This window comes from Macadamia integrifolia, chromosome 6, assembly GCF_013358625.1.
Source record: "Macadamia integrifolia cultivar HAES 741 chromosome 6, SCU_Mint_v3, whole genome shotgun sequence".
Lineage (NCBI taxonomy): Eukaryota > Viridiplantae > Streptophyta > Magnoliopsida > Proteales > Proteaceae > Macadamia > Macadamia integrifolia.
The window spans coordinates 16940431-16956877 of record NC_056562.1 but is presented as its reverse complement, the minus strand read 5'-3'; the positions used below and the strand labels follow the sequence as shown (position 1 = coordinate 16956877).

The 16447-nt window shown below is 39.4% G+C and overlaps 1 protein-coding gene across 4 annotated transcripts in view; it reads left to right on the top strand.

Annotated features, from left to right (window-relative positions):
• Positions 1-15457, top strand: part of LOC122082325 (protein EXPORTIN 1A-like) — a 52709-nt gene extending 37252 nt beyond the window's left edge. Inside the window, exons 23-33 of one of the 4 annotated variants that reach the window (XR_006141280.1) lie at positions 4125-4210; positions 4340-4420; positions 4506-4688; positions 12139-12205; positions 12294-12404; positions 12670-12777; positions 12850-12987; positions 13068-13205; positions 13278-13382; positions 14807-15011; positions 15108-15457. Coding sequence is in view for 2 of the 4 variants with exons in the window: in XM_042649812.1 (XP_042505746.1) it covers positions 4125-4210; positions 4340-4420; positions 4506-4688; positions 12139-12205; positions 12294-12404; positions 12670-12777; positions 12850-12987; positions 13068-13205; positions 13278-13382; positions 14807-14929 (1140 nt within the window). In the remaining 2 variants the exon portion in view is untranslated. Of the gene's footprint in view, positions 1-4124; positions 4211-4339; positions 4421-4505; positions 4689-12138; positions 12206-12293; positions 12405-12669; positions 12778-12849; positions 12988-13067; positions 13206-13277; positions 13383-14806 lie in introns of all 4 variants that reach the window. The other 3 variants (XR_006141281.1, XM_042649812.1, XM_042649811.1) reach the window with 3 other exon arrangements.
• The last annotated feature ends 990 nt before the right edge of the window (positions 15458-16447 follow it).

Genomic DNA, 16447 nt, shown 5'->3' with positions numbered 1-16447 from the left:
GACAATGTTTTTGTTCCAAATTACTGTTTCTCAGTCAGAAACAGTTTTTTGTTTCTGATATTTTGAAGTACTTCTGTACCAACAAATGTTGTATGGTAAAACTTGAAAAGAAAAATTTCGTAAGTAAAGTGAAAAACAGAAACACGTATGGATGCATATTAACAGACTATCTTCTGGTGGCGGTGGGGGCGGCGTTGGTGGTGGTAGTGAGAGGTTCGAGAGTTTGGAGTTGTGAGATTCGTGAAAATTCCCCCCGTTCATGCAGTCCCAACCTTTTGTTTTTTGAGCTTCTTTTAATTTCCACCCGGTTCATTGAAAAAAAGAAAAAAAGAAAAAGGACACTGAAACAGACCGGATGTCACATACATGTTCTGTCCCAAATGTATTAAAAAAGACTCAAAAACACCAGAAGTATATTTTTTTTAAATGTTGCCATACATGCCCCAAGTAACTTATTTCTATTACAGTGAAAGAGAAGGCAAATAAAACCGAAACTTCTACTCAGTTTAACTTGTTCACTAAGGCTCTATATTGTAATGATTCTGTTTTTAACTTGATTCTGGGTCTGGCACACTTTTTTGCATTTCTGTTTTTTTGGAGTGATTCTTCATCTTAAATGCTGTATGGTAACCCAAAAAAAATGATTTTGTAACTTGGAAGAAACAGAAACCTGTATGGTTTGCACTTAACAGAATTGTTTATGTTAGAAACCAATATTTACATAAAATGCCATCTTCAGCATGAGTGCCAATTCCTTGGGTAACACAATACAGAGTTTTATCTAATTCCTTGGATAATACAATAAATAAGCCAATTAACAAATTTAATAATATAAGAACAGAATCCTCAAAAGAACATAAGTTTAGCTCTAGGTATGCTAAATTAACATGAATTGAATCAAAAGAACAGCATCTGTGAAGGTAACTTTATAATTTGAGATCTTTAGTGCATTGCCATTATTAAATAATCCATTCAACATAGAGAAACAGATGTAATCTCAAACCAAACAGCCAGAAGAATGCTCTTCAAGCACTAACAGATGCCTCTGCCTCTCAGTCAACATTCCTTGACGTCATGGTTGTTTTTCTCCACTAGGGAATTATTTAATAATTAATGAGGTATTCATATTTCCCTACGGGTTGCTTTCAGACTTGGCAAAAGAAGCAGAACAAGAAGCTCCAGCTGATTGTTTTGATCAGATTCTGGAGTTTCATCACCAAATGATGCAAGCAGTGACTGACATGGAGTTAATTCAAGCAGCTACATGTATTGAAATGGTTGAAGCGACTCTTGGTCTGATTAGAAACAGAGGAATAAAGACCCTCGCTGCCTCTGTAGATTATGAAGGCATTGCTCTTGCTGATGAAACTCTCTCCAGAGTACTCATGAACAGAACCTTCAATGCAGAGAAAACCAAGTAGAAGAAGAAGAATAAAGCCGAAACCTCTGAATAAATTGATTGAATTGTTGCTGAGGTGAAGCTCAAGTGACAATTATGAGCACCATAAAGTGAGAGACCCTACAATCGACAGAAACAGTGTATATTGTTCCTCGTTGATAGGATCTTTGCTACCCCTGGGAAGCCTTTCTTGAATGAGGATACCAAAGAGAGACAGAGAGTCTGTGGGACAAAGAACAGCTGGTTGCATTGAGGTCTTTCAGAGCAGGAAAGGGAGGGAGGCTACCGATTTAATCCCTGATTCTGTACTTGCCTAAATCGAACAAACATTCAAGCATAAAATCCATCAAAATTGATGCCTAAAATACCCTAAAATAAAACAAGATCGCATCCCACCAAAGCATAAAATCGAGAGGGAGAGTCAACTTACCTTCGTGCACAAAGGAACCTTGACCTTGACCACGCTCTCGCTGGAACAACAGTAAAGCTGCAAACTAAAAGAAAAATCAGCAGGGAGAGGGAGAGGGAGAGAGAGAGGGAGAGAGAAAGAGTGTGTGTGTGAGAGAGAGAGAGAGAGGGACCGATAGCATCACCTCGCTGACGGCAGATCGAAGATGATGAGGGAAGTGGGAGTTCTTCCTCTCCTTTCCACTGTTTCTCTACTCTGGTTGTTCCAAGAGAAAAGTGTGTAATAGGGTTTACAATACCCTCGAATTCAAAGGATTGTTATGTTTTGTGCGCAAATTCTAGTTTTTCCCCTCAATACTTAAGTGAGTCATTTGATTCTGCGCCTTTTGCTCAGAATCGATTCTGAGTGTGAGAAGCTTGCTTCTCATGTTCCAAAAAAGGACTCCAAAACCTAAAAAGTTCCTGGTTCATTTAAAAAATAAAAAGAAATTGAAATGGGGGGAGCTGACCAATGATGGCAAGTTGCCAGTTACAGATCTTGAGTTGATGATATCCATCCGGTCTGGTATGACAACATTTCGCCAGAGCTACTCCCACCCTAGTTCGCGTTTAAGCCGACCTCGTACTCATTCCTTGGTCTTAGGTACACTACTACTTCCTTGCTCCTTTACCTTGTGTAGGGAAGTAGCTCGTTAGTAGGCGTCTACCGCGATGCAGTTTCTAATTCATGATCTCGCATGTACAGATAGATTGATGACTTGGCTTGTAAGAAAACTACTACCATTTCTTTAGTCTGTGTCGGCAATAGTCTCCCAAAGAAGTCAGAATCCTCGCTAACGGTACTCGGGTCTCGAGCTCGAAGTTGTGGTAGACTGCCCTCCTAGGGGGCACTTGGCAACTAACTCGTGGGGCATGACATCCCCCAATTCCTCAAGTACTTGCTGCACTTCTTGAGAACTGGGCTTACCGTACAGTTTTTACCTTATTTTTGTTCCAAAAAAAAATGTTGTACAAAGCCTAAGTAACTAAAAAGAGCAACCCAATGCATGAGGCTCCCAACTAATGTAGGGTCTGGGAGGGGCAAGTGTACGTAGCCTTACCCTTGATTCCTGAAGAGACTGTTTCCAAGTTTTGAACTTGTGACCAACATGTTGCAATAGTGCAAGTTAACCGTTGCACCACAGGCTTGCCCATTTGTTCACTAAGTAATTATTACATGAAAATAGAAACTAGATATTTGGTAATAATACGAAATATTCTGCAACCCCAAATCTCCTCCCATGCAAGATGTCTTCATGGGCCGCACACCAAGTATTGTGAGATCCCAAGCCGGTCCTCACAACTTATTCTAGAGGCTGGCTCATTTAAGGACCAGAACCAGAACCCTGGCTGGTTTAAGTGGGATTTTTTATCCCACTATTGTTCACCCTCCCTACTCGACAACTTTTTTGAGTTGAAACTTGACACGTGAGCGAGCGACCTAGGAGTTTACATTTCCGCAAAATTTGGGCCCATCTATATGGAAATTTTTTTGGCTGGCAGGATAAGCTTATCGAGTTGGGCTGACAAGAAATCTTTGCCCAATTATCATTAATTAAAAAATCGATTCGTATTACCTTTGTACCCATGGGTAGTACTAGTGGATCGGTATCAGGCTGTTAGCGCAACGATGCTCGTAGATCCCCTTTACTCCACCCAATTGCCAGTGCTATAGGTAGGAGAATATTATAGCGAGCGTCTTCTTGGATAGTTATGGTGGCCTATAAGAACAAGATGTTCACTGTGGGGTGGGGGTGGCTCCCTAGACATATGGTAGCCCTGTACTGCATCACTAACATTGTGAATTTTGAGGCTTATGTACCTGCCATATTGTAACTCTTTGTCATGCTGCACACACAGCTTTAAGGAGGTTCTTACTGTCTAACCCTGTGATCCAAGGGCTTTTATCATTGGGTCTCAGCCTACAGATTCCTGAAGGAATGTCCATTCCTTTAGAATCAAATATATTTCACAATGACTAAGTGGTTTAAAATAGGCATCTCCTCTATGAACCAATGTGATACTTTTTGCATTATTTTGTGTGGAAGCTATCTTTGCTCGTACCTACTCTGTGAGATCAGTAGCTTTCTTCAATTTGGCTAGCATCTTTCAATATGCGATTTCAATTTCCTTTTTGGCATATCATAAGGTTCAATATGTTGTCTGGTGGATAAATCAACTGGAGTTTCTATGCGTAATAATTTGGTGGACAAACTTTATGTTGGTTGTGCTGCTTTGTGTTTATTTTGACTAATTTAATCTATTGCTTACTTTCCAGACAAATACAAGTGTTTCCAGTTCGCTTGGAACATTTTTCCTGTCCCAGATATCCTTGATTTTTCTGGACATGCTCAATGTGTACAGGTGCTTCCCTTTGCAAACTGCTGTATTATCCTTGATACTGTTCTTAACCTATGAAACACACTTTTGCTATTCTGTTGTCATGCTTGTTTAATAGTTCTTATTCTCATATTAATCTGATGCTTGCTACAGAATGTATAGTGAGCTCATATCAAACAGTATTGCTGATGGAGGGCCCTTTGCCTCTAAAACTTCCTATGTAAAACTTCTGAGGTAAGGGAGACTTTTTGATCGAGTCAGTTGTGCTTTATAATCCTGAAAAATTTTAGTCATTTGAATAATTTTCTTATTGAAACAGGTCAGTCAAGAGGGAAACTCTAAAGCTCATTGAGACATTCTTGGACAAAGCTGAAGATCAACCTCAAATTGGAAAGCAGTTTGTTCCACCAATGATGGATCCTGTTTTAGGCGACTATGCTAGGAATTTGCCAGATGCCAGGGAGTCTGAGGTCTTGTCACTCTTTGGGACAATCATTAATAAGTGAGTCCTGTACCAACTTCTAACCATATAAATTGCTCCAAATCATTCTTTCCATGTATATTAACTAGAGGAAAGTACTTTTTAAACCGGACCAGACATCAACTATTCTGGCCTTGTAAATTGTGGTCCAGTGGTTGGATCATCTTAGCCAATGCTCTGAATAGTCCGGTGGTTTTACAATGTGTATACAGAGTACTATTAGCTTAACTATATGTAAGGTGCTGCTTTTAAGCCACAAACATTGTTGACCTTACTGCAAAGTTGTCCTCTATGGCACTGGACGTCTTGACATAGATTCTCCTCACAATCATGTTCCCCATCCACCCAAAGAGGGTGTTTTTTTTTTTTGGGGGGGGGGGGGGGGGGTTGGGGTGGGAATAATAATAATAAAACAAACATTTACTGCAAACTACCCCAGGTCTGTCAATTCACCTCTGGTCCAGAAAACCCCATTTAATTCACTCAGATTGGCAGTCGATTAACAGTCAATGATTTTAAAGTACATCTAGTCCCTTGGTGTGATGTGGACCATTCAATTGACAATCTGACTTCAGTTCAGTGGTCCATGAAAATAATGGGAGACAAAGACATGCCAATTGGAATGAAAATTACTGTATGAACGAAGTTGCTTTTGTCTTTACTGCTAAGTGAAGGAATCGATTAGAGTGTCAATGGAGTTGCTTTTGTCTTTAAGTGAAGGAATTTTTTTTTTTTGCTTGTCTTAATTTCTGGTGAACGTTCGATCAAACTAATCACCACTTAAGTACTTTCCATGTTAGAATAATCATATACTTTAAAGCAGAATTAATCTAATTGTGGCCCTTAATTGGGACCAAGGTATTTGAGGTTCAGAGTTGAGTCTGATTTCAGCCTGACTTGCACCACCATTTATAAAAACATGCTGTGAAATCTGGAGTTTTGAATTTTATTGGACCAAATGGCATTCTTGTCAGTAGGAAATCATGAATAGCGACTTTGAAGGAACCTGACAAAAGACAAGAGTCCTTGTGAAGTTGAGGGCAGATTAAATGATGAATTTTGTTATATACTTATATGGGAGTCAAAAGGGTGCTCAAACAATTGCTGTCACCTAGTTAGGTGACATTGTGACAACTCTAATTTAATAAGATAGTTATGGACTTAAATCAGCCTGGAAATGAATTGTGGAGTTCTCGAGGGCATAGTTGTCAAGGTGGTTAGGTGACCTAAGGTAATGTAGGAGTAGATTACAAGGAACTACCCTAGCAGTTTATAACCCTAAACAATACAAATAGGACCAAGAAACAAAGAAATAAGACCATCAAATAAACCTCCAAGGATACGATACCCATACAGGAGCAAAACCAACCCAAAATGCAACCTGATAGGAGAGAGAAAGACCTGCTATAGAGCTGGAGAGAGAGAGGTGCGGCCAAGTCTGTAGGAGTCCGATTGAGCTGCACTCTTGGGCGTAGATAGTCCCTAGGGAGGGCACAAAAACCCCCAAAGTTGAGAAGATTCTGACGGCTAGTTGTGAAGTTACAAGTTTTCTTGATTTTCTGATCTAGGAGAGAGAAAACTTCAAGATTCTACAGAACAACTGCTGGATAGATTCGGACAGCTCCAAGAGGAGGATCGAGTGGTCTAATAGCTGCCTAGAACACACCCTTAAAAGGATTTACAGATTAGAGGTTAGAGGAGGGAGATATAGAGATCGATCTCTCTCCTAAAATCTTCACTGATGCTGGTCGGTTCTGGATTGTAATAGCTTTTGACATAATCTGAATTGTGCCTCTTGAATGTTACAGTAAATAAAATAGAAAAAGAAGAATAGAACAGATGGGGGGTTGAGAAGGGTGAAAGAGAATAAAGGAAGTGGCTATCTCAGCTGCTCTAAGCATTTAGTTGTAAACATTCTTTTCATTCAAATTTGTCCAATAACAGTACATATGCCTCTCTATTTATAGAGGGGAAGTTTACAATCATAATATGACTAGGAGCTAGTTTCCAAAGAGGACTAGACACTCCTATTGCAACTAAGAATTCAAAATAGGACTATGACTTGACTTTATGACTCCAACATGGAGTAGGACTAACTAAATAATAGTCCTTATAGGACTTGACAACCAACCAATGGCCTAATGGGCCTTTATTTAATTAAATAACAACTAATTAAACTAATGAATTAAATCCCGTTTTTCTACCTTCTACCCATATTTTAGGCCCAATAAAGTGGCCCATTTCAAAGAAAACCGATGAGATCAAAGGCCCAACATAACACAACCCAAGGCTTATTTGTAATTAAATAAGCCCAAGTTACTTATCTACATGAATTCGCCCTCTTAGAAAAAATTCATCCTCGAATTTTGTAGAGTGCGAGGGTGATTATATCATGGTGCACGTCCCTCTTCAAGCCGTAGAAAAATTCAGATAGCTCTTTGATAATAAAGATGTAGTCTAGAATGTGAGGAGCTCGATCTTCAAGATACTTCAATGGGATGACGAACTCCACATGTCCAACTTCAACATCTTCGAATGTATTCATAGGGTCATCTACATATGCACCTTTGATCTCTTCTAACTTCAATGCAACATAAAGCTCTTTTGGTTCATCTACCTGGTGGTTCTCAATCGGTTCCATTGATAGTTTAAACACAACTTCATTCTTGAACTCCTTAGGATCTTCCTCTTGGCTGTTCACAATCATCACAGTTGTTGTAGTGTCAAGTTTCTCAGTCTCAACCTCATTGCCCATTGTGGCAACCTTGTTGCTTTCGGATTCTTCCACATGAGTCTCGATGGGTACATCAATGACTAGTTCTTCCTTGACAATAGGAATGGCTGGAAAATTTTCAGCACTAACCTCAACTTTTGACTCTGGTTCACTGGTCATTGGTGTCTTCTTTTGTTGCTCCTTTGTAATAGACGCTGATGATTCCTTCATGCTCTTGTCAATTGTGGGTGGCTTTTGGACATCTGGTGGAAGGAAGTACCTGCTTCGTTTATGCTCAGATAGGTACATGCTTGCCAACTCATACTGCATCTCGTCCTACATTCTAGGTTTACATCCTTGAGCTTGAAGTTGCCTTTCACGGACTCTCCATTGCATTCGAACACACGGGAACATGCATATTGGCGTTTTTGTGTCTTTGTAAAGTTGTACTTGTCTAAGTACATGTCCAATTAACGCATCCATTCAAGGAATTCTCCATGAAAATAACGTGACTGATCATTAGATTGGGCAACAGTAGATGTATTCTGATGGGAATCTTCCAGAGGGAAGAAACTTCTTTGGATAAATGCAGGGAGATATTTGGTCGCTAACTCATACTTCATCTCTTCCCAAGCTCTAGGCTCATGTCCTCGAACTCGGAGTTGCTTTTCATGGACTCTCCACCATTCTCGAACACAACTAACCAATCGGGAGTAAGCATATCGAAGCTTTTGTGCCTCTGTCAAGTTATACTAGTCAAAGTATTCCTCCAGAGAGTCTAGCCAATTAAAGGTGTTGAACATATCCCTTTGTCCAGCAAAGTAACGAACTTCTGGAACCATCTTCGGTTAAGGATGGGGTTGGGGTTGGGGTTTCGGTTGGGATGATGGGTAAGAGGGATTTTTTTTTTTTGGGAGAGAAAGGGAGTCACAGGGGGTTGTGTTTCAGTAGAGTAAGGGATCCTTCGGCTCTGATACAACTTAATGCAGGAGTAGATTACAAGACTACCCTAGCATTTTATAACCCCAAACAATACAAATAGGACCAGAAAACAAAGAAATAAGACTATTAAATAAATCCCCAAGGATACAATACCCATACAGGAGCAAAACCAGTCCAAAACGCAACCTGATAGGAGAGAGAAAGACCTACTATATAGCTGGAGAGAGGTGCGGCTAGGTCTGTAGGAGTCTGATTGAACTGCACTCTTGGGCGTAGATAGTCCCTAGGGAGGGTACAAAAACCCCCAAAGTTGAGAGGATTCTGACGGCTGGTTGTGAAGTTACAAGCTTTCTTGATTTTCTAACCTAGGATAGAGAAAACTTCAAGATTCTGCTGAACAGCTCCAAGAAGAGGACTGAGTGGTCTAATAGCAGCCTAGAACACACCCTTAAAAGAGTTTACAGATCAGAGGTCAGAGGAGGGAGATATGGAGATCGATCTCTCCTGAAATCTTCATTGATGCTAGTCGGTTCTGGACTGTAATAGCTTCTAACAGAATCTGAATTGTACCTCTTGGATGTTACAGCAAATAAAATAGAAAAAGAAGAATATAACAGATGGGGGGTTGAGAAGGGTGAAAGAGAATAAAGGAAGTGGCTATCTCAGCCTGGGCTTTTCACCCACAGCTATCTCAGCTGCTCTAGGCATTTAATTGTAAACTTTCTTTTCATTCAAATCTGTCAAATAACAGTACATATGCCTCTCTATTTATAGAGGGGAAGTTTACAATCATAATATGACTAGGAGCTAGTTTCCAAAGAGGACTAGACACTCCTATTGCAACTAGGAATTTAAAGTAGGATTAGGACTTGACTTTATAACTCCAACATGGAGTAGGACTAACTAACTAATAGTCCATATAGGACTTGACAACCAACCAATGGCCTAATGGGCCTTTATTGAATTAAATAACAACTAATTAAACTAATGAATCAAATCCCGTTTTCCTACCTTCTACCCATATTTTAGGCCCATTAAAGTGGCCCATTTCAAAGAAAACCCATGGGATCAAAGACCCAACACATACATAATACAACCCAAGGCTTATTTGCAATAAAATAAGCCCAAAGGACTTATGTACATCACAAGGCTGGGGTGGGGGACCAAGGTGACACCAGCAAGGCGATTAGGCACCCTTTGAGTAAAGGGAGCCTAGGCGATGCCTCGACAACAATTTTCAAGGGGCATGTTCTTTCTCAGGGTACTAGCCAGAACTTAATCAAGCTGAGCCTACCCTTTTGCTTGATTGGTGTGGGGAGTAGGTAATCTCACTCTAATTCTGACATTGAGGGTAAATATATACCCTCCTTTTTTTGTGAATTGAAATTCCAAATGTTTATTAGATGTCTTAAATGTAAGTAAAGGGAATGTTTTATATGCTTATTAACTCTCAGGAAGACCAAAATTACTTTAATTAAAATGCGCTCTAAAGGCCAGAATAAGATATAGATACACAGGGGTAGGGACCACACTTAGAACTGGGATCTGGACTGAAATTTGAGTAAAGTCAGAAACTGGACAAATTTTCAGAAATTATTGTAATTTCCGATTGCCAGAGAGTAATCATGTATAAAACACTATGTGATGGCTGTATTCATGAGTAAATAGCTTATAGATTTAAAAAATTAGAAAGAAGAAGAGAATGCACGCTAGAACTTAAAGAAGGGGCTGTAACTTCTCAAATACCATGTGAATTGGACAGTAACGCAAGCAATAGCAACACTCAGGTCCATTTAACAAACCCAAACTATGCTTTGAGTGGATCGATGGGTGGTCAGGACAGAGTAGGTTGTATTATAGGTCTGTAAGGTGAAGGGTGAACTGGAAAAAAGAGAAGAGAATAGCAACTGATGGGTAACTATTAAGTTCCAGGGCAAACTATAATGTTATAGTGGAGATGTGAAACTGAGAAAGCTAGCTGAACCAGACAAGAAAACAGGGTATCCATCCACAACTAGAAACCTGGAGCGAAAAGAAGAAGAATAGAAGAAGACAAGGAAGTCATGCTTGGGATTAGAAACCAAGGGCTCAAATGAAGCAAGAGGGAAGAGAGATCAATCGAACGGCCTGGTCTCCAACAAGAGCAACCAGAAATCATGATACAAAAAAATTCTATTCATTTAATTGGAATTAATTGGGGGAGGGGTGGTGGTTGCTAAACAAAAGTTGGGTCGTACACGGATTCCTAATCAAACTGAAACTGACTCAAAGACCGACTGAAACTGAAACTGACCCAAAGACTGACGGAAACTAAAACTCCTAATCCGCAACTATCAATAGCTAAAAGTACTCTATAATAATAAATTCAGTTTAAAAATACCACAAACATTTACTGAAATTCCAATCCTTCACTGCTGGAACCAGAGGCCAAGTTTAGGCCTGGGCTTCCAAACAGTAGGGTCTTGTGTCTCTAGCCAGGCTAGTGCTACTGCATCAATGTGACTGCATAAATAATGTCTCCTAGGTAGATCGCATTGAGATGAAATATGTTCAGACAAGGCTTGTCAACAGGGTTGGCAGATGGCTCGTAAAGCCTTAATATATTTGTATTTCTTTTTCCTGGATGAGGGGGTTGGGGAGGCTATGGGCTTTACTACGGTAAACTCTGGGTGCATTGGAAATGAAAAGCATGGTGCTGAAACAGGGAACTGGCCTTGAAGTTTATCATTTAAACCTCTATGCTTACAGAAATTTGATGTTTTAGAGCAGTTAATATGAAGAAAAATCTTACTTCAACTGGATTACTTCATCATTTTTGGTGTATTTTTTGTCAGATCCAACAGGTGGTACACTAGAATTTTTTCTAATACTTTGGGGATGGTAGCCAAAGTTGAGCTGTTATGCTGCTGATATAATTAATTGTTTCAGAAGCATTTCTCAAGAGACTTGTATATCACGCATTCCTAGTATCCACTATCACATCTGATTAAAGGGGTTTGTTTTATTGGCTTCTCAAAATGTCAGATAGGGGCTTTGCTGTTGATATTTCATCTTGCATTAGCTTCAGTTGTAAACTAGAGCTGTTTTTGTTTATTCTTTTAAGGAATGTTGATCTGGTTTTCTGTTACTACTTATTACTCTCCATCTTCCTTTATATGGTATTATCACCGCAGCATATGTTGATATACATTGTTGTTGCCCTTACTTAACAGCTCGAGAATTTATGATAAGCAGTTGTAACATGGTATTAGAGTAGGAAGGTCGAGTGTTCAATCCATGGGAAGTGCAATGGGGTTCTTTGACAGCCACGTGTAGGATCGTGGGTGTACATGCCTGCATGTGCGTTTGGGGGGGGGGTGTGTGGCCTTCACAAGTGTGTGCATTGTTGTTGACCTTAACAACTTGAGCTTTTAGTATAAGCGGTTTTAACACAATAGATCCTTGTAATTCTGCTGCTGGCAATTTACTGCATCTGGGTATGGACTACTCTAGATGCAATCTTTACTGTGGTGTTGTCTAATTCCGCATTCCTTTGAATATTGTTATTGTAAATCTCCATTCTCGCCAATCTTTGCTTCACAATTACATAACAGTTGTGCTGTTAGGTTTTGTAGATTTCTTTTTTTAAGCTTATGGTTTACTCTGTAAATTGGTCATGTAAATAGAGCCTTTACTAAGGACCCATTGCAAAGGCAACATAAACATTTTTACCAAGATGAACTAGTCACTGTGGAATCATTATGACTTATAGTTAACTTCTGCTTGTGACCTGTTCCCGTTGGATCTCTTCTGACCTGTTGTATCTTCCATACCTAGGTACAAGGGTGTAATGACAGAGGATGTGCCACGTATATTTGAAGCCATTTTTGAGTGCACACTTGAGGTGAATATGTCGATGGTGTTAAAATGAGACATTCATTTTTTGCATGCCCTCCCAGTTTTCTTATCTGTCAAATCTCGTTTTCTTGCAGATGATTACAAAGAACTTCGAAGACTATCCAGAGCATCGCCTTAAATTTTTCTCTTTACTGCGTGCAATTGCTACACATTGTTTCCCTGCTTTGATTCACTTGTCAAGTCAGGTTGGTTATTGAACAATCACAAATGTTGTTCTGAGATTGACGCTTAACTTTGATGTCATCATAATATCTTTTTTTTCTTTCTGGGATGATTGGTTTTCTTAACATTTGCATGTGTGCGCCTCCCTTTTTTTTTGGGATGATTGGTTTTCTTAACATTTTCATGTGTCCACCTACCTCTTTTTTTTTTTTTTTTGGGATGTTTTGTTATTTGATCACTGTTTGATGAGCTGATCTGTTTTCATTATCTTTTGTTGGTCCATACTAGCAATTGAAGCTTGTAATGGATTCTATTATCTGGGCTTTTCGGCATACTGAAAGAAATATTGCTGAAACTGGGCTCAATCTTTTGTTGGAGATGCTGAAGAATTTTCAGGTGTGATTCTTGTTACTGTACTGCATCTTTTTCTGCTTCCGACTTGGAGTCTTACTCTTATGAATCATACAGGCTTCTGAGTTCTGCAATCAGTTTCACCGGACTTACTTCGTCACAATTGAGCAAGAAATTTTTGCCGTTCTGACAGACACATTCCACAAACCTGGGTTCAAGTTGCATGTATTAGTGCTGCAGCACTTGTTTTGCTTGGTAACAGAAAGTTCAATTTTCCTGATTTTGATTCAATTGCATTCAGCAGCAGGATCATTACAGTTGTGATGCATGTTCAGGTCGACTCTGGATCATTAACGGAACCTTTGTGGGATGCCTCTACAGTCCCTTATCCATATCCAAACAACTCTATGTTTGTACGTGAATACACCATAAAACTTTTGGGTACATCATTTCCCAATATGACCACAACAGAGGTAGGGAATTGAACTTAAGTGTTGTCATGTCTTCTCGGTAGATCGTTGTTTTTAACAAAGTTGACTTTGCAGGTTACACAATTTGTAAATGGACTGTTTGAGTCGAGGAATGATCTCTCAACGTTTAAGAATCACATCCGAGATTTTCTTGTGCAGTCAAAAGAATTCTCAGCTCAGGTACTGTCATAATAAGTTAAATCGGAATTCCTTTCCGTCTTCCCTGTTGGCTTGAAGTGCATCTGTTTCTGACATCTGTGATATACTCAAACGCTGTGCAATTATCCATCGGCTGACCTGAATCTTAAATGTACTGACCGTATGTAACACCTAAAATTCAGTACTGCAGCTGTGTCCGGTTGCCCTCTTTGCTCAGCCAGACCAGTCTGTTTCCTATCGAGAAAAAGGAACCTTTTATTTTGGAAAAGGGGGAAAGGGTTTCAACCTATGAAACAAAAGGGTTAAAGTTTTTCCTTTCTACTCCACCCTGGTCGGGTGCACTGATACCATATATACACAATTTTTTTTTTTCACATGTGCTGGGCTATTTACGAGCAGCAAATGCTGGTTGTATATTAATGATTGTCTTGCTATATCAAAGACCCATGTTGCCCTTTTTAGGGGGATGCTCCCGAGATGCTCATTGACTTTTGTGCTTTACCTCTTTTATTACCTTTTCTGCATTTTCTTCTCTTACTATTTATGTTTCTATCGGATCCATGTAGCCGACCCCATCTAGTTGGGATAAGGTTATGGTGGTGGTGGTTGTTGCTATAACTTGAGGGATTCGTCTTTCATTTTTGTTATGTCAGTAGTTAACATACGCTATTAACAAATGCTACATCTATGGTTGTCTTGCTTCTACTAAAGGAATTCATCTTCCATTTTTGTGATGTCAAGTGGTGTAGGTCTTTCTTGTTATTTATGAAGTTCGCAAAATCTATTTCTGCTTTTGGTTAAGCAGAAATACATTTCCAGTTTCCACTTCTATGTGTCTTTAGGGTAATATCTGGTTTCTACCAAGTGCTGTAAACATGCATACCCATTGCCTACCTCTGGTATTATGCGGCTGGACTCAGGTGCAGGTCTACTAAATAACTTACAAAACTGGAGTTGTGCGATCCTAGTTTCATCTCTCTAGTACAACTCCGGTACTTGTGTATTTAACAAAATTGGACTGGAGGGAAATGATTTGTCAATTGTTATGGATGGCTTCAGAGTGCTATCCTGCCATATGGGTTTTGAGAAATACATAAAAAAAGAGCAACCCAGTGCATGAGGCTTCCGCTACTACAGGGTTTGGGAGGGGTAATTGTACGCAGCTTTACCCCTAGCTTCGTAGGTGGGGCTGTTTCCAAGTTTTGAACTTGTGACACATGTTGCAATAGTGCTATTAAACCGTTGCGCCACAGGTTTCAAGAAATGCATATTCCTCAGGAATCTGGAGGATGAAAGGGGCATCTCTAAGTTTAAATTCCAGTCCATTGTTTTCTAATCACTGTTCAAACTTAGTTCAGGGAATATTGAAATAGTAATATCCCCACATATTTCTCCATGATTGAAGATATGAATTTCATTCTCATACTCTTTTAAGTCTGTTGCAGGATAACAAAGATCTCTATGCTGAAGAGGCTGCAGCTCAGAGAGAAAGGGAGCGCCAGCGGATGCTTACCATTCCGGGGCTCATTGCCCCTAATGAGCTACAGGATGAGATGGTTGATTCATAGCTGACTGGATCTTTGACGGTGCTAATCTCGTGTGTTCTTAGCTCAGTGAGTGCCTTGGATCATTGCCATATTTTCTATGGAGGTAAACGGGATGGTGCTCCTCTTATTTTTTCTCCTTATTCTTCCCTTCCCAACTTTATTTTTGGTAGATTGGTGGGTTGTGAATGTGCCTCACCAGGCACAAGGGCTGTCTGTGGACTACTGGTGATACTTACAGGGCAAGGGTGTTGCCGGTTGAAGTAGGGGATGGCTCATCACAGGGAGTACGGTCTTGTGATGCTAATGTAGAGATATAGTTTCATTTTATGGCCAACTAGAATGTGGCATTACCGTGTTTTTGCAAATTGGAGGGGTGTCAAAAATGTTATGGGAGCATACATACTCTTTGTAATATCCCATTTTAGATATTTTAATGATTCAAAATAGGGTTACTGTATACTAGTTTGGGCAGGTTTTGTATTAATGGGTGTGTTTATTGAGCAAAATTTATATTTTGGTAATCTTTGGAAAAAGCTTCAATTTTGTTTCTTTCGGATCCTTTCACTACTGCCTTCTCTTACCCTTGAGGCTAATTATGTCGGAATGGGTTTTAATTTTTTTGATGAATTATATCAGCATGTGATTTTTTCAGTGAAGTACGCAGGGTTTGGACTTACAGATCGTCAAGAAAAAAAAAAAAAAATCAGAAAGTTTCGGTTGGCCGGAAAAATTAATATCCGCCAGCTCTGACTAGTGTTTATTCCATATGTAGAAAGGCCTGTCCTTTAACACTGCGGATTTTCTTCTGTGCAACTATACTCGTCCAAAGCTCAACACATAATGATGCTTGTGTGGGTTGGCCTAGAAATTGGAAGCTCAACATGATAATGCTTCCCCGATCAATGATTTTTTGGGTATTGATTTAGAGTTGTGGATCTTGTTAGAGGCAATTTTCGTTGGGTTTTTCATTTTTTTAGATATTTTATTGACTAAAAGAAGGAAAAAGAGTAGTCAAAATTGATTACTCGAAGTGCTTTCATGGTAAAAAAAAAAAAAGAAAAAGAGGAATTTTTGTTGGGGGGAAAAATTATTGTTGGCCGACTCTGACTGGTGTTTATTCTATTGGTAAAAGACCTGTCCTTAATTAACTATAGATTTTCTTCTCTGCAATTATACTCATCCAAAGCTCAACATGATAATGCTTGTGGGTTGGCCATGGGTCGGGCAGAACTTTAGAAATTGAAATTGGGAGGAATGTGTCGAGATTTTCCCTGATCGATGATTTCTTGGAGTTCTGATTTAAAAGCTTATACATCTTGTTACCAGGTATTTGGTTAATTTTTTTGATATTTTACTAACTAAAAAGAAGGGGAAAAATAGTGAAAATTGAAAATTCAAGTGCTTACATGGTGTAATAGAAGATAGTGGGAATTAGCGTGTCATCTGAATTAGGTCATCAGATTCAAGTTCAATTTATTGAGACATGCCATGACTTTGGCTTTGTTGGGGTGGGGCTAGAAAATTTCACCCAATGATGTA